This window comes from Ictidomys tridecemlineatus, chromosome X, assembly GCF_052094955.1.
Source record: "Ictidomys tridecemlineatus isolate mIctTri1 chromosome X, mIctTri1.hap1, whole genome shotgun sequence".
In the NCBI taxonomy this organism is placed as follows: Eukaryota; Metazoa; Chordata; class Mammalia; order Rodentia; family Sciuridae; genus Ictidomys; species Ictidomys tridecemlineatus.
The window spans coordinates 60,318,038-60,335,069 of record NC_135493.1 but is presented as its reverse complement, the minus strand read 5'-3'; the positions used below and the strand labels follow the sequence as shown (position 1 = coordinate 60,335,069).

At 33.5% G+C, this 17,032-nt stretch overlaps 1 protein-coding gene across 13 annotated transcripts in view; it reads left to right on the top strand.

The window, feature by feature from the left end:
* Positions 1 to 17,032, top strand: part of Dach2 (dachshund family transcription factor 2) — a 488,288-nt gene that overhangs the window by 364,890 nt on the left and 106,366 nt on the right. For all 13 annotated transcript variants that reach the window (XM_021728784.3, XM_021728781.3, XM_021728779.3 and 10 more), the window contains one exon: positions 14,058 to 14,216. In XM_021728784.3, coding sequence (XP_021584459.2) covers positions 14,058 to 14,216 — 159 coding nt within the window. The remainder of the gene's footprint in view (positions 1 to 14,057; positions 14,217 to 17,032) is intronic.

Genomic DNA, 17,032 nt, shown 5'->3' with positions numbered 1-17,032 from the left:
GCCCTGTGTAAACCCCTCTCCACACTTGATTTTCTCCTGGTCACTTAGGCACACTCTCTGTCATGGAGCATTGGTTTACTGGGCTTGTTTTCTAGACAAGGCTCAGGTCTGCCATTGGATTCCTTGGCTTTCAGCTACCCCACAATGCAGCTGCAAAATGGTTGCTTCCTCAGTCCTTTGCTTAGAACCAGGAGAGATGCAGTTTCTTTCACATACAAGCAAGAATATTGTGCAGGGCACTTTGCAGTTTAGTCAGGCCATATCTTTGATCTCTAAACTCCCTGTTCCCAGACACACCTCAGTGCTCCCCAAAATGCAAGTTCCTTTAATTCCTTTACTTCTTTACTGCATTCATGGAAGGATCATTCTGGCTTATGCCTCCTACCACCACTACTGCATCTGTAGCATTGGGAATTTCTTCCTTATTTTATTGTATTCAATCTCCTGAGTCCCCAATCTGTTTTGAGGGACCATTTTTAAATTCCAGTAAAGCTTCCCCTAATTTTTGTTCATTCACCTACCTTACTGAGAAGCTGCCTGTCTACTTTTCTTGGTTTCATGCCATGGAGCAGCCAGGGAATAAAACTTCTGCTCTTTATTGGTATACTCTTATAATTCATTGAGCTTTTTAGAAGTCATCCTTTTAAATTCTTTGGTATACCTTCTGCTTCAGCATCTTTAAAATCAATTGCTAGAGATTGATAAATTTTATAGGTGCCTTTTGCCTCATTTTTATAGTTTTTTTTTCTATTTTGAAATCTGTACATCTGATGGCATAGACATCTCTTCTACTTTTATGCAAGTTTCTTTTAAATAATCAACCTTCTCTTGATGATATGCCTTTGGATATTGGTTTGTTGTGTAATATTGAGTTTATTTCTAATTGAATGAACTTCATAGTGTAGTTCCCCCATGGCTTATTTGACTGTAATTAGTGGATTTTGGCATAAGGTGTGTCACAGCCTGAGGGATCATATCTAATTGTAGGGCTCACAAGAATGTGGTATCTCTAGTAATTCAGGTGGTTGTGGTGTCAACAACAGCATATGTAGGGTGTAACCTTTTTGGTTAATCTGACAGTGGTAATGAAAGCCCCTATTGAGTTTTGAAGATTTTTTAGGTATTGTTGATATTGTCTCCAATGCTTGAAACCTGACTTTTATAATTGTATTGATGGGCCTGGAGCTTTTCTCCTCCATTTAGACACTGGAATAGCTCCATTTGTTTCTTTGAGGTAGGCAGGAACCAGGAACACAGTGGCCCATCACTGACCTACATTCTTGTTATTAATTTGTGATCTCATAGGAATAGGAGTTACTGATACTGAGGTTTTTTGTAGGAGTGGCACACAAAAGCGTGTGTTATTTCTCTTGCTTTTGCCTTGGGAGTGAGTGTGCAGGAATAGGACTTCAGGCACGCTTTTACCATGCCTACTTTGCAAGTGGTAATCAAATATATGCTATTATCAACCCTTTTCTTTGACATTTCCAACAAGGTTCAAGTGGGGCTAAGTCATGGCTAGAGGAAAGTGTAATTGATCTCAGACTGGATGGGAGTTTAGCTCAATGACAACACACCCACCCAATGTGCTCAACATGCTGTGCTGGCATTTCATCCTAACACCAGAAAAAAGAAGAAAAACAGATAAAAAACAGATAAATTAATAAAGTAAAAACAAATTTAAAATACCAACAACAGCAACACTTTCAGCAACCAATAAGGAGAAAATAATGTAGAATAACATTTAAAAAATCGAATTTTATAAAACTAAAATAAAAGAAAAAAAGGTAGCAGGAAAAAATTTTTACAAATAGAAAAAAGGGAGGAAGAAGGATAGAAATATAAGAAAGAAAAAGAAAAGAAAAAATTAACATTAAAAAGAGCAAAAAGAGGAAAATAAGACAATCAATAACAGAAAAGTGACAACAAATAAGTTTTAAAATAATTTTCTTCATGACTCCTTGTTCTATCCCCACAAGAATGAAAACTCAGAGCTTATGTGAATTGGAGTTTTTTTCCATGTCTTCTTAGGTTGTACATCTCTTCAACAAATCAAGGGCAGTGGTCTACTCACAACCTTCTTTCATTTCTGGTGCTCCTCAACTGACTAAGCAGAAGTACTTCATGGCTAAAGTCAGTTGGGATCATTCTGAACTGCTTTACATGTGGGAATAAGCTATGGTGAAATGCAGAACTCCATATAAAGACATTATCTCCAGTAGTATTTGAGTTACATACTCCAAGGACAGTGTAGACACTGATTCTGTGGCATTTCAGAATACAGAAGTCCACAAAGTTTCTCTCTGGAGCTATGCAATTCAAAGGTGGGATAACACTGGCACTGCAACCATATCTCCCCAAGGGCAGAGAGGGATCATGGAGTCTCAAGGGTCTATTTGTGTGAGTTTATTGCAATCTACTCCCCATGATTCTGGTGTTCCTACACTTGACACCTTTTTGCTTTCTCATGTGACTTGTTACTCCCCTAGATTTTATCAGCTAGCCTGATAAACTGCTGATTCTAAAAGGCAACACCTTCTGTTCTACCACATGTTGATTCACAAAGGAGAATTCTCACAAAATAAAAGGTTCCTTTTTATGATAACTTCTAGTGACAGCACCATGATCATATGCTGGGAAGTGCAGAAAACTGCTCCAACCTGGTTCACCATGCAAATCTCAGGACTAATGTTGGTTTAGGTATAGTTCTGCAGAGTAGTGAATCCGGTACCACTAGTATTCTCTTGGACTTTCCCTCTCTTTCTTCTATCCCCATTGATGAGGTATACCCTTGCCTTTTTGGCACTTTGCTACAATCACTGCTGGGGCATCCCATTTCATTCTCTTTCACTGTCTAGTGTTTCTAGATTTCTTCAAGTAAATTATGTTCAAGATAGAACTCCAGATTTCTCATATGGTCATCAACTTCAATAAACAACCACATTCCATTTTTAAATTTTTTGCCTAAAAAAGAAAAAAATAGCTAGTGCATTTTATTCACTGATGATATAAAACCTTTTAGAAATATATGGTATTAGAAAGAGCAATGTGATTTGTAGGTCAAATCTTGTGCCTTTTATATTATTTTTGCCACTTAATGAAATTTACAGAATTTCAACAAGAAGTATCAGCTATTTTAGTACTTAACTACTGTGCTTGCATTATCATCTTCAATTTGAGTTTATGTTGTGTCATCCACTTAAGAGCTCCTTAATGAAAAATAATCCATTTAGTCTATAAAGTCACTCATCATGTGTATATGGACCATATCACAATGAGTTCAGAGTAAATGAAAATCTGGGGATCCCAATGGCCAGTAACTTGTCCTGCTGCTAAGTATCACTCTTCCTTTGGAATTCCTCTAATTCTTGACTGGTGGGAACATGAGTGATGATACAGATCTTAAATATCAGTGAACTATATTTTTGTACTTATTTTTTAGTTAAATAGAATTTAAATCCTAGTATTTTGTCCTATTTTGTAGGTCATCTTTTGTATTTTCTGAGGTTTATCTATCTAAATTAAGGGACCTGTGAATTTAAGATGTTTCACAAAAGCATATGTCACAGCATATGAGTTCTAGGAATTAACTCTTTAAAATAAATCTTTAGCAAGTACTATTAGCAGTAGATATTCAATATTTCAGAAATATAGTGAAAGGAAGAGATAGGTGGTGGTATTATAAGATTATTTACTGCAAAGTGACTTGATAATATGTTTGTCATATACATAGACCAAATACTATTTTACAGAAGGAACTCAAATTCAGATAACAAAAATGCTGTCACTGGCTTGAACTTTTATTATTTTTTTAGTTTTATCTTTCAATTTGTAATAATTAAACTAACAATAGGGTAGGGGTTGTGGCTCAGTGGAAGAGCGCTTGCCTTGTAAATGTAGGACACTGGGTTTGATCATCAGCACCACATAAAAATAAATAAAACAAAAATATTGTTGTCCATGCATAACTAAAAAGAATATTTTAAAAAAACTACCAATAAGTGAATTTAAACCTCAAAAATGTATCTTGTATAACACACAAACATATTATGTACTAGCCACAGCACATAGCTTATATGGAATTGAATGATATTTTAAAACATAATTCTGCTCCAGGAAATATAATATAAATATAAAATAAATAGAAAAAATCTGTGGTGTTTATAGCACAGTGATTAATATAACTCTATCATTTGGAAATGCAAAATGATATCAAGCAAAATCCTATTTTATTCATATGTATAAATCAAAATTCCTTTTAAGAAGAGTGTTTTTTCAAATTATGCCAACTAGTAGTTTGGAAGTATTTTCCAACCCTGTCATCACACTCAGCAGGTCATACAGTATAACACTCTGCCTTCATTACATTATTTAATTCCCTATATATCCAAACTAATCTTTGAAACTCAAAATGGAGTATTCAGATTTTAGCCACTGTGTCTTAAAATAACATATAAGGAATACATACACCTTGCAGTGTTTTAATTTAGAAAAGAATGTACTGGGACTTTATTTGACTTTTACATTTACTTGGTGAAACATGCCTGCCTAATTTTCAAAAAGATGTATCAGTCAAGTGCAATTTATTTGAGTAAGACTTTAGTGGATGCTTAATTATTAATTACTAAATATGCTTTAATGTGTAAGTGTTAAATGAAGAAATAAACTTATTAATGAGCTATTGATTTTTAAACGTTTGAATTTTACTCCAAAATCTTTAGGAAGAGGGTCATGATAAAAGAGTATAATTTTTGTTGGTTTTTTTTCTATTATGGTGATAATAATACATTTGTAAAATATTTGTAGAGCATGATCATCTATCCACCACACTTTCTCAGAGGGTCTTTGTACAATTCTTGGAATCCTTTCTTATCATGCTTATTGTAAGTTTTCCTTTTGTTCATGGAATCAAGATATTATTTCATTGTTTCCTTGATACTGATGCTTGGTTTCCCCACTACTTTGCGATTGTCCTTTCTGATTCCCTTCCTTCCTTCCTTCCTTCCTTCCTTCCTTCCTTCCTTCCTTCCTTCCTTCCTTCCTTCCTTCCTTCCTTCCTTCCTTCCTTCCTTTCTTCTTTGTTTGATTATTTTGGCAGCAATGACAAAGGCAGATTGGACAACTGCCTAGGAAAGCCAGTTTAGAGGCTCTTGAGATAATAATATAAGTGAAAGAGTAATGAGGGTTCAAATGAAGGCAATGGTACTGGGAATGGACAGAAAATCAATGTAAAGTGCATTTGAGTGAAGCTGGCCATGCTAATGTGGAGGGAAAGGTAGAGATATAGCAATGATACATATTAGACTGAGAGATCTTTGAGAGCAAATGTTTTTTTCTTTTATCTATGTATTTACAATACATGAGAATAAAGCCAGATACATATTAGGAACTCAAAATTCCCTATTTGAAACAATTCAATTATGCCTGTGACAGATACAGGAAATAAAGGAACAAGATGTTATGCATTGAATTATGTACAATGTAATTTGGGATATGTTGATGTGAAAATGTTGTGGTTATTTCTGTGTTTTAACTGTTTTATACAAACTAACTTGTGACTACTTGTACTCTATAATATAGAGTAGTACAGTGCAAAAATAGAATAGTACAGTGCTATACTTTCCTGAAAGGATGGAAATAGTAGATATTTGCACTTCCCAACGCAATTGTCACCACCTGTTTGTGGCTTCTGATCATTTAAAAATAGTCATTTTGTTCTTTCTTAATTAATTAAAATTTAAATTTGAATAGCCTCATGTAAAATGTGAATACTTTACTATAGATTGCAAACCTAGAGGCTCATTAATGAGCTATTACTTGTGATTAAAGTAAAAATTCCTATAATGTGGCTATTCCCTTGCAACGTTTCAAAGCAGGAGAAAAGACAAACTGGTTACAATACAATGCATGTATTATATTACCAGTCTGGTCTAATCTTGAAAGTTGATAAATATTTATTTTTGAATGCATATAGAAAAATCAAATAAATGCATAATATGATAAAGTTTATAGATTATAGCACTTCTGAATACCCCTTCTGTTTCTATTAACATAACTTTATAATATACTAAACCACATACTCATGTCTATATATGTATGTACATATGTACATTCCCCCTACATACACATACCTATATTGTGTTTTAGAAAAAAAAAACAGTGAAACGTTTAATAGTTTAATTATGGCTTAGAATATTTTATTAAAAATGTCTAAATGATGTTAAAGTTAGTCAAACAATGTGCATTCATCCAGGATTCTAGGTAACCAAAGTATTCTATGACTGAGAGAACAAACTTGATTTATTCCATATGCTACATAGATTCCTTGCCATTTGGCCCCTTGCTCTTTTCCCTACGTATATAAGAATATATGTTTTCAAGTAATTTGACTTATATGTATTGTAACTACAAATGGTTCACATTACCTTAAATATTTACACATTTCATATCCAATCTCATTCTTTTTAAAATATACTAATTACCTTATATTATTCTTAATAGCAGGTTTTTAAATTTATCCTTCCCAGTCTAAAATAGCTTCCTCTACTACACTTTCCTTTTAAATTACAAGACACACCCAATTTGAGTTCAGAATATAGAGGTCTATTATAAGTATGAAATCCTTGCATATTAATTACTTAAACCAAATATTCTTAGAAACTCAAACCCATAAATTGCAGCTTACGCATTTATGAAGTGGATCATTGACTACTATAAGTAGAGGACATTCATTGAATGTTTTATATGCTTTCTTTACTCATTTATAATAGCCAAACACATTAAGTGGGTACATAGTCTGAGTCCAAAGATTAGAGATTATGTTTGCTATTTGTATTTGAGCATTATTACTTGGTTTCTTCATATTCATTTGAAATATTTTGGCATGCAATCTTATACTAATTTGTTGGAAACACATCCAAACATTATGCATGAGTTTTCACACACCCTATCATAGAAAGAATTCTGTTATTAGATGTTTGGGAATATTGGGAATTAGAGGAGTGCTAGCTAGGCAATGTAAATTAGTACAGCCATTATGGAAAACACTTTAGAAGTTCCTCAAAAAAAAACCAAAAGATAAAATTACCATATGATCCAGTTACCTCACTCCTTTGTATATATCCAAAAGAAATAATATCATAAAGAGCAGCTACCTGCATGCTCATATTTATCGTCTCACTATTCATCACAATAGCTAGAAGAGGAAATCAACTGAGATGCCCATCAGGGGATGGATACATAAATAAGAGATACATACAAAATGAAATATTATTCAACCAGGAAGAATAATGAAATCCTGAAATTATTTTCAGGACCATGGATGTAACTGAGAGACAGTATATTAAGCAAAATAAGCCAGATAAAGTAAAATAAGAACTTCATGTTCTCTATAATATGTGAAAAAAAAAGATTTCAACCTGAAAGTAGAATAGTGATTACTAGGGAGTGGGAAAGGTGTTATGTGAGGTAGGGTAAAAAAGTATGATTGAATATGATCACTGCACACTGTGTGTATGTAAGGAAATTCCACACTTAATCCTGTTAATACGTTCAATTAGTATGGATTTAGAAAAAATAGTGTTTGGTTCTTACCAATTTTATGCTGCTGTTTCCTTTTAAGCTTTTCTTTAAGTAAATGAAAAGGAAAGTATTTTCCATGTCTGAAATTCCATGTTTCTGTTGAGATTTATTCCATGATTTACAGGCCTGTTCCTTCTGTTTACTCTGTAAAGAAAGAGCAGCAAAATTAAGCTATATTCTTGGAACTCTTAACATTTTATAATAAATTTAAAAGAAAAATTTAAATTTTAACTTTAAGAATTTCAAACTATGGCAATGTGATTTCTCAGATGTTTTGTCAGATTAATATTTGCCCTTCATTTGTCACTATATTGTTCTTGTTCTGACTTTAAAAAATAATATATATTTCTACTAAATAGGTCTTTATAAATTATGTAGTTTTCTCAACTATAACATAATTCAATTAATTAATTGACTGTAGTATTAATGTTATAACAGTTTATTGTTATATACTGTTTGTTGACATAGCTTTAGTTTTACTAAACTGTAAGCTAAAATTGTGATGAAGAATTGATATTGAAAAGCTAAAATAATTTATTCAGTTTTTAAGGATTTGTTACAGTATCCACATTATCTTTATTTATTTAGGGCTGTGTTTGGTTAGATTTATACTTAATATTAAGTTTCATGAAGTAAATATTTAATGAGGTTTCTCTATTTCCCAAGCCCTCTTCCTACTTGGACCATTCAACCTGTGTGGTTGAAAATGCTATCCAGTCCCTCCCCCCAAAGGAATTATCTCACAAAAGTAGTATGGTTTAATTCAATGAAAGGAGCATACTCTAATGTTATGAGCCCAGTATGTTACTGTAAAATTCGTATATTAAAGCTCTAACTCTCCATTACTACAGAATGTGACTACATTTGGAGATAGAGCCTTTCCAGAGGTAACTATTTTAAAATGTGGCCTAGGATGATTTCTAATCCCTCTAAGTGAAGTTGTTATATGAAGAGTAAATTTGAGCACAATAAGATACACCAATAGTGAGCTCATGCACAGAAAAGTCAATATGAGGATAAAGGGAGAAGAGAGTCATATAAAAAGAGAGGCATCAGGAGAAATCAAACCTGGTAAAATTTTGATCTTGGACTTAGGACCTTCAGAACTAGGAAAAAATATTGTTTACTTGTTGAAGTCTTGCTATCTATAGTATTTTGTTATAGAAGCTTCAGCAAAGTTATACATGTAAAGATATAGATATAGATAAAAAGATTAGTTTTGATTTGCATTTCTCTAATTGCTACAGATGTTCTACATTTTTCATATATTTGTTGATTGATTGTTCTTCTGTGAAGTATCTATTCAGTTCCTTAGCCCATTTATTAATTAATCTGGGTTTTTTTGAGTTACTTATAAATCCATGAGATGAATGCAGTATCTGAGGTACATGTGATAAAGATTTTCTCCCATTCTTTAAGCTCTTTCTTCACATTATTGATTAATTTTGCTAAGAAGAAGCTTTTTAGTTTGAATCCATTCCAGTTATTGATTCTTTATTTTAATTCTTGTGCTTTAAGAGTTTTTTTTAAAGGTTGTTGGTTTGTTTTTATTTGGTTTTATCTTGTAAAGACAGAGGATAAAATTTATCTGGGTTTTAAAACTGAAGCTGCCATATTTTTTATTGATTTTATTTTTTTAAATACACGACAGTGGAATGCATTACAATTCTTATAACACATATAGAGCACAATTTTTCATATCTTTGTATATAAAGTATGTTCACACCAATTCATCTCTTTACACATTTACTTTTTTACATTACAATTCTTATTACACATATATACCACAATTTTTCATATCTCTGTATATAAAGAATGTTGACACCCAATTTGAGTATTCATACATGTACTTTGTATAATGATATCTCATTCCACCATCCTTGCTAATCCCCTGCCCCATCCCTTTCCCTCCTACCCTTCTTCCCTTTAAGAAATTTATCAATTCCTCCCATGCTCTACCTCCCTACCTATGAGTCAGCCTCCTTATATCAGAGAAAACATTTGGCATTTGTTTTTTGGGGGGTGATTGGCTAACTTCACTTAGCATTATCTTCTCCAACTACATCCATTTACCTGCAAATGCCACGATTTTATTCTCTTTTATTGTTGAGTAAAATTCCATTGTTTATATATGCCACATTTTTTTTTATCCATTCATCCACTGAAGGGCATCTAGGTTGGAGTCTTGTTAAGAAAGCCCATTCCTAATCTGACATGATGGAGAGATGGGCCTACTTTTTCTTCTATTAGGCACAAGGTCTCTGTTGTAGTGCCTAAATCTTTAATTCACCTTAAGTTTTGTGTAGAGTGAGAGAAAGGTGTTCAATTTCATTTTGCTACATATGGAAAGATTTCATCTCACTCCAGTCATAATGGCAATTATCAAGAACACAAGCAATAATAAGTGATGGTGAGGATGTGGGGAAAAAAGTACAATCAAACATTTCTTGTGGGACAACAGATTGGTGTAACCATTATGGAAAGTAGTATTGAGATTCATCAGAAACTTTGGAATGGAAGCACTATTTGATCCAGTTATCCCACTCTTCAGTTTATACTCAAAGGACTTAAAATTAGCATACTACAGTGACACAGTCACATCAATATTTATAGCAGCTCAATTCACAATGCGCAGGCTATGGAACCAACCTAGATATCCTTCAACAGATGAATGAATATATACATTCATGTGGTATATATACACAATGGAATATTACTTAGCCTTAAAGAAGAATGAAATTATGGCGTTTGCAGGTAAATGGATGGAGCTGGAGAATATCATGTGGCAAAATAAGCCCATCCCCAAAACCCAAAGGCCAAATGTTGTCTCTGATATATTTATGCTAATTCACAATAAGGGAATTGGGGGCTAGAGAAGAATAAATGTACTTGTGGTTAGACATAGGGGAGTATAGGGAGAGGAGGGGATATGGGGGTAGGAATGACAGTAGAATGAATTGGATATTATTACACTATGTGCATATATGATTACACAACTGGTGTGATTCTACATAATGTACAACCAGAAGAGTGAGAAGTTGTAGTCCATTTATGTATGATGTGTCAAAATGCATTCTACTGTCATGTATGATTAATTAAAGCAAATAAAAAAATGATATGGAGATAGATACATATGTAGGTACACAGTACCTAGATAAAGTAAGGTGGATACCTAAGACTTCTACTTAGTGGTTTAAAAAAAGACCCGTAGATTATATTAGTAAAAGTACATGGTTATCTGTAAAGGCAGTTAATATTATCTTTCAATCTGACAAAGAGACGATGTTATGTTAGGGGCCACAAGAGAATTCCAGATTTTGTCACAGGTCAATTTGTATACACTTAACAATGGTAAACAATCATAGGTCAGGTGTCCAGAATATGTCCAGAACATTAATACAACCTAATCTAAACATTAAGAACACCCCCACATTTGTCAGTTGCTTACTACAGAGTGCAAAACCATCTTATATCCATACTTAGTATAGATGGAAACAGCTGGAAATCACCTTCATTCTATCATTAAAACAGTAGTTAACAATGATGAAATATCAGAAAAAGTTCATCCAAATTTCTTATCAAAGAAAACACAAAAACAATTTGGGATCTTTTTATGATGTTTTAAAACACATTTCTATTCAAGTTAATTTGGGATATATGAGGTATAAAACATTAGACTAATGCCTAATGTACCATATGTGTTGAATGTGGACTAAAATGTTTCTAGTTTATAAAATCAATATTGACATTGTCTCAGCTCTAAGGTTGCAGCATGCCATTGCTGTGTGACAGTTTAATACCACATTAATAACACACATTATGATTTAGTATCTTCTAAATTAATATTGCTTTGTCAATGTTTTACTCATCACTTTACAAATTGCAGTTCTGCAATAGATAATTTGTATATTGAACAAAATGCAAAAATGATGGAGTGGTTCAATTTTTTGCTTAGCAATTATTCTTTCAAATTTTTGTATTTTCTGATTTTAATCATGTTTATCATACCATTGTAACTAAAAACAAATTTCTGGGTTTTAGTGTGGTTACATTCATTGTTTATTGATATTTCTCTTTCCCAACCATCCTTCTTTGTTGCAGCATAACACTGTCTTATTGATTTTAATTAGAATTTCAAGTTTGTCAATAGGAAACTATGTAAATGCACCAAACCATAAATTACTTCCCTGCTTTGTGGCAGTTACTCTATAATATCAAACATAAGGATGAAGAGAGAAAACAGTTGGTATAATCTTAGAAGTTTCACAGGGTCTCAATAAACATTCGAAACCTCCACATGTTCAAGAAAATTATTTTGGATTCTTTAAGTCTATCAAATTTAAACAAATTTCCCATCTTACCAGTTTCCATTTAGATCAACTGAATGTTCATCATAGGAATTAAATAATTAGCTACTTGTTTCTTCCCAGTTTGACTGGAAAAGATTGTCTATATACATAGGACCAGGTATCCCTCAATCTTTACATGTATTGCTAAAAATTATGGTGTTTCCTTAGCTCATCTGGTTAAATACTGGTTAAGATCCCCCACTTTTGAATTGATTAAAGGTTAACTTTGCCTGTAAATCAGCCTGAAAGAGTTCTGAGGAGGATGAAGATCCCCACACCTAGGGTAAGAATGGTTGATGAATGGATAGAACGTTTAAGAAATCCTGACAGAGGTCTGGGATTGTGGCTCAATGGCAGAGCACTTGCCTACCACATGTGGGGCACTGGGTTCAATCCTTGGCACCACATGAACAGATAAATAAAATAAAGTTTTAAAAATGCATATTTGAAAGAAAAAAGGAAATCCTGGCAGAGTTTCTAGCAGGCCATTTGCTTAAATAAATTTTAAATCTTTTATTAAATGAATGGAGAAAATGGACACAACACCCTTCCTTCCTTCCTTCCTTCCTTCCTTCCTTCCTTCCTTCCTTCCTTCCTTCCTTCCTTCCTTCCTGCCTTCCTTCCTTCCTTCCACTGATAATCCAACCCAGTATCTCAAATGTGCTAGGAACATGCTCTACCACTGAGCTACAACCCTAGCCCTCAATTTTAAATATCTAGGGGAAATAACATTTGGTCCTGAAAGCATTTCCCTGGAAAGTTTACACTTTAAAGACAGTTTATATGAATGTAATATAAATATATCTGTCATTTTGGAACCAGAAATGTCACTCCAGCTAATTAATTTATTCTAATGAAATAACTCAATATTTTTGTTATAATGTGATTTATTCTAGTGATAAATCTGAAAGAAAAAGTATATTGTTTAAAAATTATAATTAAATAACTCAGCATAATACAGCGTAGCCTTTGCTCTCTGATACATAAAGTTATTGTAGCAGAGTGTTTACTATGTAAAAATGAGTATCCATATGAACAGAATCTGGGAGGGAGCTAAAGTGAAAATAATTACAATGTTCAATGTGTTGAAAATATGTCAACTTATTCTTTATTTTTAAACCTGTAAATGCAAACATTTTGTAGAGGGCCCAAAAGCTCCAGGTCTGATCTCCATATATAACAAGGTCATAGTTTCAGTTACCATATGGGACAGTATCATTCAGGTAGAGTTGCTAATATCACAATCCCAGTAGGGTTATGGGGGCAGAGCCATTGAACCCTGAATGAATGAAACATATCAAGCAAATAGGTTGAGCTGCTATACAACATCTTGTTTCCCAAAGCCAGAATATTATCTTTTATACTTATTAAAATCTAACTCTCTATTTCTCTGTTTCAATTTTTCTTAAAAGAAATCCCTGGAAATCTGGGGTTCCATGCCATATCATTTTAGGCAATGACTCTGTTCCCAAAGTATGTTCAGTACCAGATTAAATAGCTATGCCACTATGGATCACGGCAATATAGAAGTCTGCACTAGTGTGCATTTCACTACACTCTCTAGTGTGGTGATCAAAGTATAATTTCAAATTGGAAGCCATGGTTTCATGTTTTATCCAGCCTATTTTGTATAGAATCTTGCTATGTATAAAAGCATTGCTTGAGGGCTGAACCAAAAATAAGTGGTAAGTTTGTTTCCTACTCTGTATATTTTGTATGTTATCATACTCTTATAAATTAGTGTGTTCTTTTTTAGTGAACAGAAACTGTTCTTCTTTAAAATATAGCATACATATTTTAGAGGCTTGGAATGGAAAGGTAATGGTGTGTTTTAATAATCTTCAATATATAAATGCTTCCAAAAGCTATTCATTATTATTTCAAGTTTGTTGAGAGAACCATTAAGGAAAGTGGTCCTATGGTATTAGTAAAAATGGCTTAGTTTTCCCAGAGGTAGCTTATATCCTTAGATTTTTGAAAGTTTTTTTAAAATTGTCATAAAATGAATTACCATGTTTAATAATAATTTTCTATGAAATGGCATTAATTATTTTCTTTATAAAAATTAATTAAAAAAACATTCTCAAAGAAAACTGTCCAATGACTATTTATATGACTTTTTTTCAGGTGGAAGTGAATCCTCCTGGGATAAGGATAAGATGCAGTCTCCTCTTGCTGCTCCTGGACCTCAGCATGGAATTGCTCATGCAGCATTAGCTGGGCAGCCAGGCCTTGGGGGTGCTCCTACCCTTACTCCACTGCAGCAGAACCACTTGCTAACCAATAGTATGTATACAATATTCCTCAAACTGATTATGTTGAGAAAATACAGTTGTATTAGCAGGACATAGTCTGTTTAACTTCAGTAAGCTTTAATAATTTGAAAACAGAATGGGAGGTAAAGAGGGACTAAGTTGAATGTATGGGATACATAGAGTGGAGGTAGCTGTAGAGACCTGGTAGCACAGTAATAATACATGTGAAGAATATAGTCCAGAGTCAAGTAAACTTGGGTTTTAATTCAACATGTTTTTTTTATGCATATGAGTATGGTACTAGGGATTGAATTAAGGACTTCACACACATTAGGCAAGGACTCTACCACCAAGTTTCAATTCCAACCCTTAAAAAAATTGAGAAAGGTTATCACTAAGTTTTTCAGGCTGGCCTGAAGCTTGTAATGCTCCTGCCTCAGACTCCAGAGTACCTGGGGTTACTGGTATGTACAACCACACATGACTAAATTCCACACCTTCTGAATTCCACAACACTGATTTTGGAGAAATAACCTAAGTTTTCTACATTTTGGTTTCCACAACAACAAAGAAAGGATAAAACTGTATCCTCTTAAGTTTTGCCAGGACTGAAAATGATAAAGGAAAAGTTGTTAGTACTGAATTATATAACATCAAGCACTGTAGAAAATATTAACATTATTATTACTCAGTCGTTTAACTACAGCCAATTTATACAAATTCAAGTTTAGTTGCCCTTTTTAGGGACTTAAATGACTCAGAAATCTTTCCAAAGCAAAACAGGTCTTGTATATATTACTTATCTAACAAGAAGTCCAGGAGAAGAATTCCATTACTACTTTACCTAAATTTTTTATTTCCTCAGTAAAACCTAGCATTATGCAACAGACAAATTCTGGAATATTGTAATATGATGTCCCAAATATTGAGGAAATTAATTAAATGTCTTACTTTAAAGATGTTATAAGCTTAAGGGGAAGTATCCATATAAAGTTGTTCATTATCTAAAGTCAAATAAAATTAATAGTACCTTATGAGAAGTAAAATAAAGACTACTTTAGTTAGACTTATGCCATACAGGAAAGTGACTGAGAGGCTTCTGGATTTTGTAAAGAACCTTGGAAGATATTATTCCTCTTTTTTTTAAAAAAATATTTTTAGTTGTTGATGGACCTTTATTTATTCATTTATTTATATGTGGTGCTGAGAATTGAACCCAGTGCCTCACACATGCTAGCCCTATTCCTAATCCACAATCCCAGCCCTATTCCTCTTTTTGTAACAAGGAAAAAAAAAAGCACCAACATTTTTTGATCCATTAAAGATTGTGATCACAGGGCACCACTATTCCAAAAACTAGAGAAAAAGGTAAAGACAGAAAGCCACATGTTATGGAGACCAGAAGCCACAGTTGGACCGTGGTACCACATTTAAAAGGTAATTTATTAATATAGGAGAATTACTGTGGGCATAGCTTGATAAAAATTCCAGGGGACCATCTTACTTTACTACTATACTTTCATGAATTTTATCTCTAGGAATCCTACCAGGTTCTCAGTGTTAATATATGAGACAATTTCTCTTGTGCTTGTTGCAGGTTGAAGGGAAAAGTATTTTTTTTTTCAATTTTTAGTACCAAGGATAAAACCCATGGGAACTTAACAAGTGAGCCACATCCTCAATCCTTTTTCTATTTTTTATTTTGAGACAGGATCTCACGATGTTGCTTACAGTTTTGCTAAATTGAGAAGACTAGCTTTGAACCTGTGATCCTCCTGCCTCAGCCACCTGAGCCACTGGGATAACAGGCATGCACCACCATGCCCAGCTAAAAAATAATATTTTTAAACATGCCCTGGTTGATCCATTCTTTTAAGAAAAGCTTACCCTCAAAGCAAACTATGTCACCATAAATAACTTGGTTTTAACATAACCTAATTAACATTGAGGAAAAAATATACTAAAACTCCACACCCTATAACCTTTGATGTGGAGGAAGTGAAAAATACAACTCCAGCACCCTTGAGATTTCTTGTCTTTCTAAGGTGAGGAGGAAGCTGTAAAACACTTGTAAAAACCACAGCCCTAAGATCCAAGCCATGAAGGGTATGACATCTAATCAGAGAAATGTTGAATGCTTCTGCTTTTCACATTTTACCACCAGTATTACAGGGGGCTTGGATAATTTGAGTTTATATTAGCTGTTAAGAACTGAAAGCCATAGAACTCTATTTAAGATGAATTTCCCAGAGAGAACAACAAAAAAGGAGGATATATAGAAGTAAAATGCTAGAGGAAAGTTTGGCATCTAATACCACAAGTAAAGTAATTTAGACAGCCTAACTCCCAACTGGTTCAAAGTAATACTTATAAGGAACGGCCTATTAACTTCAGCCTTATTTACCTGATGCATCATTTTGGGATTAAAATAAAACAGGTTTGAGGCCTGAAAAAAGGCAAACAACATAGTCTGAAGGGACAGAACAAACATCATGACCAAATTCAGATATAGGAGATGTTTAAAATTGCCAGACTGGGACCTTAAAAGAACTGATAAATGTACTAAGAGAATGGAAAAAGTGGATAATTTACAAGAAAACAGGAAATTTAAGGTCAGATGTAGAAATTTTAAAAAAAAAAAAAGGAATTGTTAGAAATAAAAAGGAAAAATGCTGCAACAAAATTAAGAATACTTTTTATAGAATACCAAGGAAATAATCAGTGACCTTGAGCCAGGCATGGTGTGTTGAGAGTCATAGCCTAAGGGGCCCCAGCAAACTTCCAGCTGATTGGCTCACAGCAGCCCCAGCAAACTTCCAGCTGATTGGCTCACCATGGCCCCAGCAA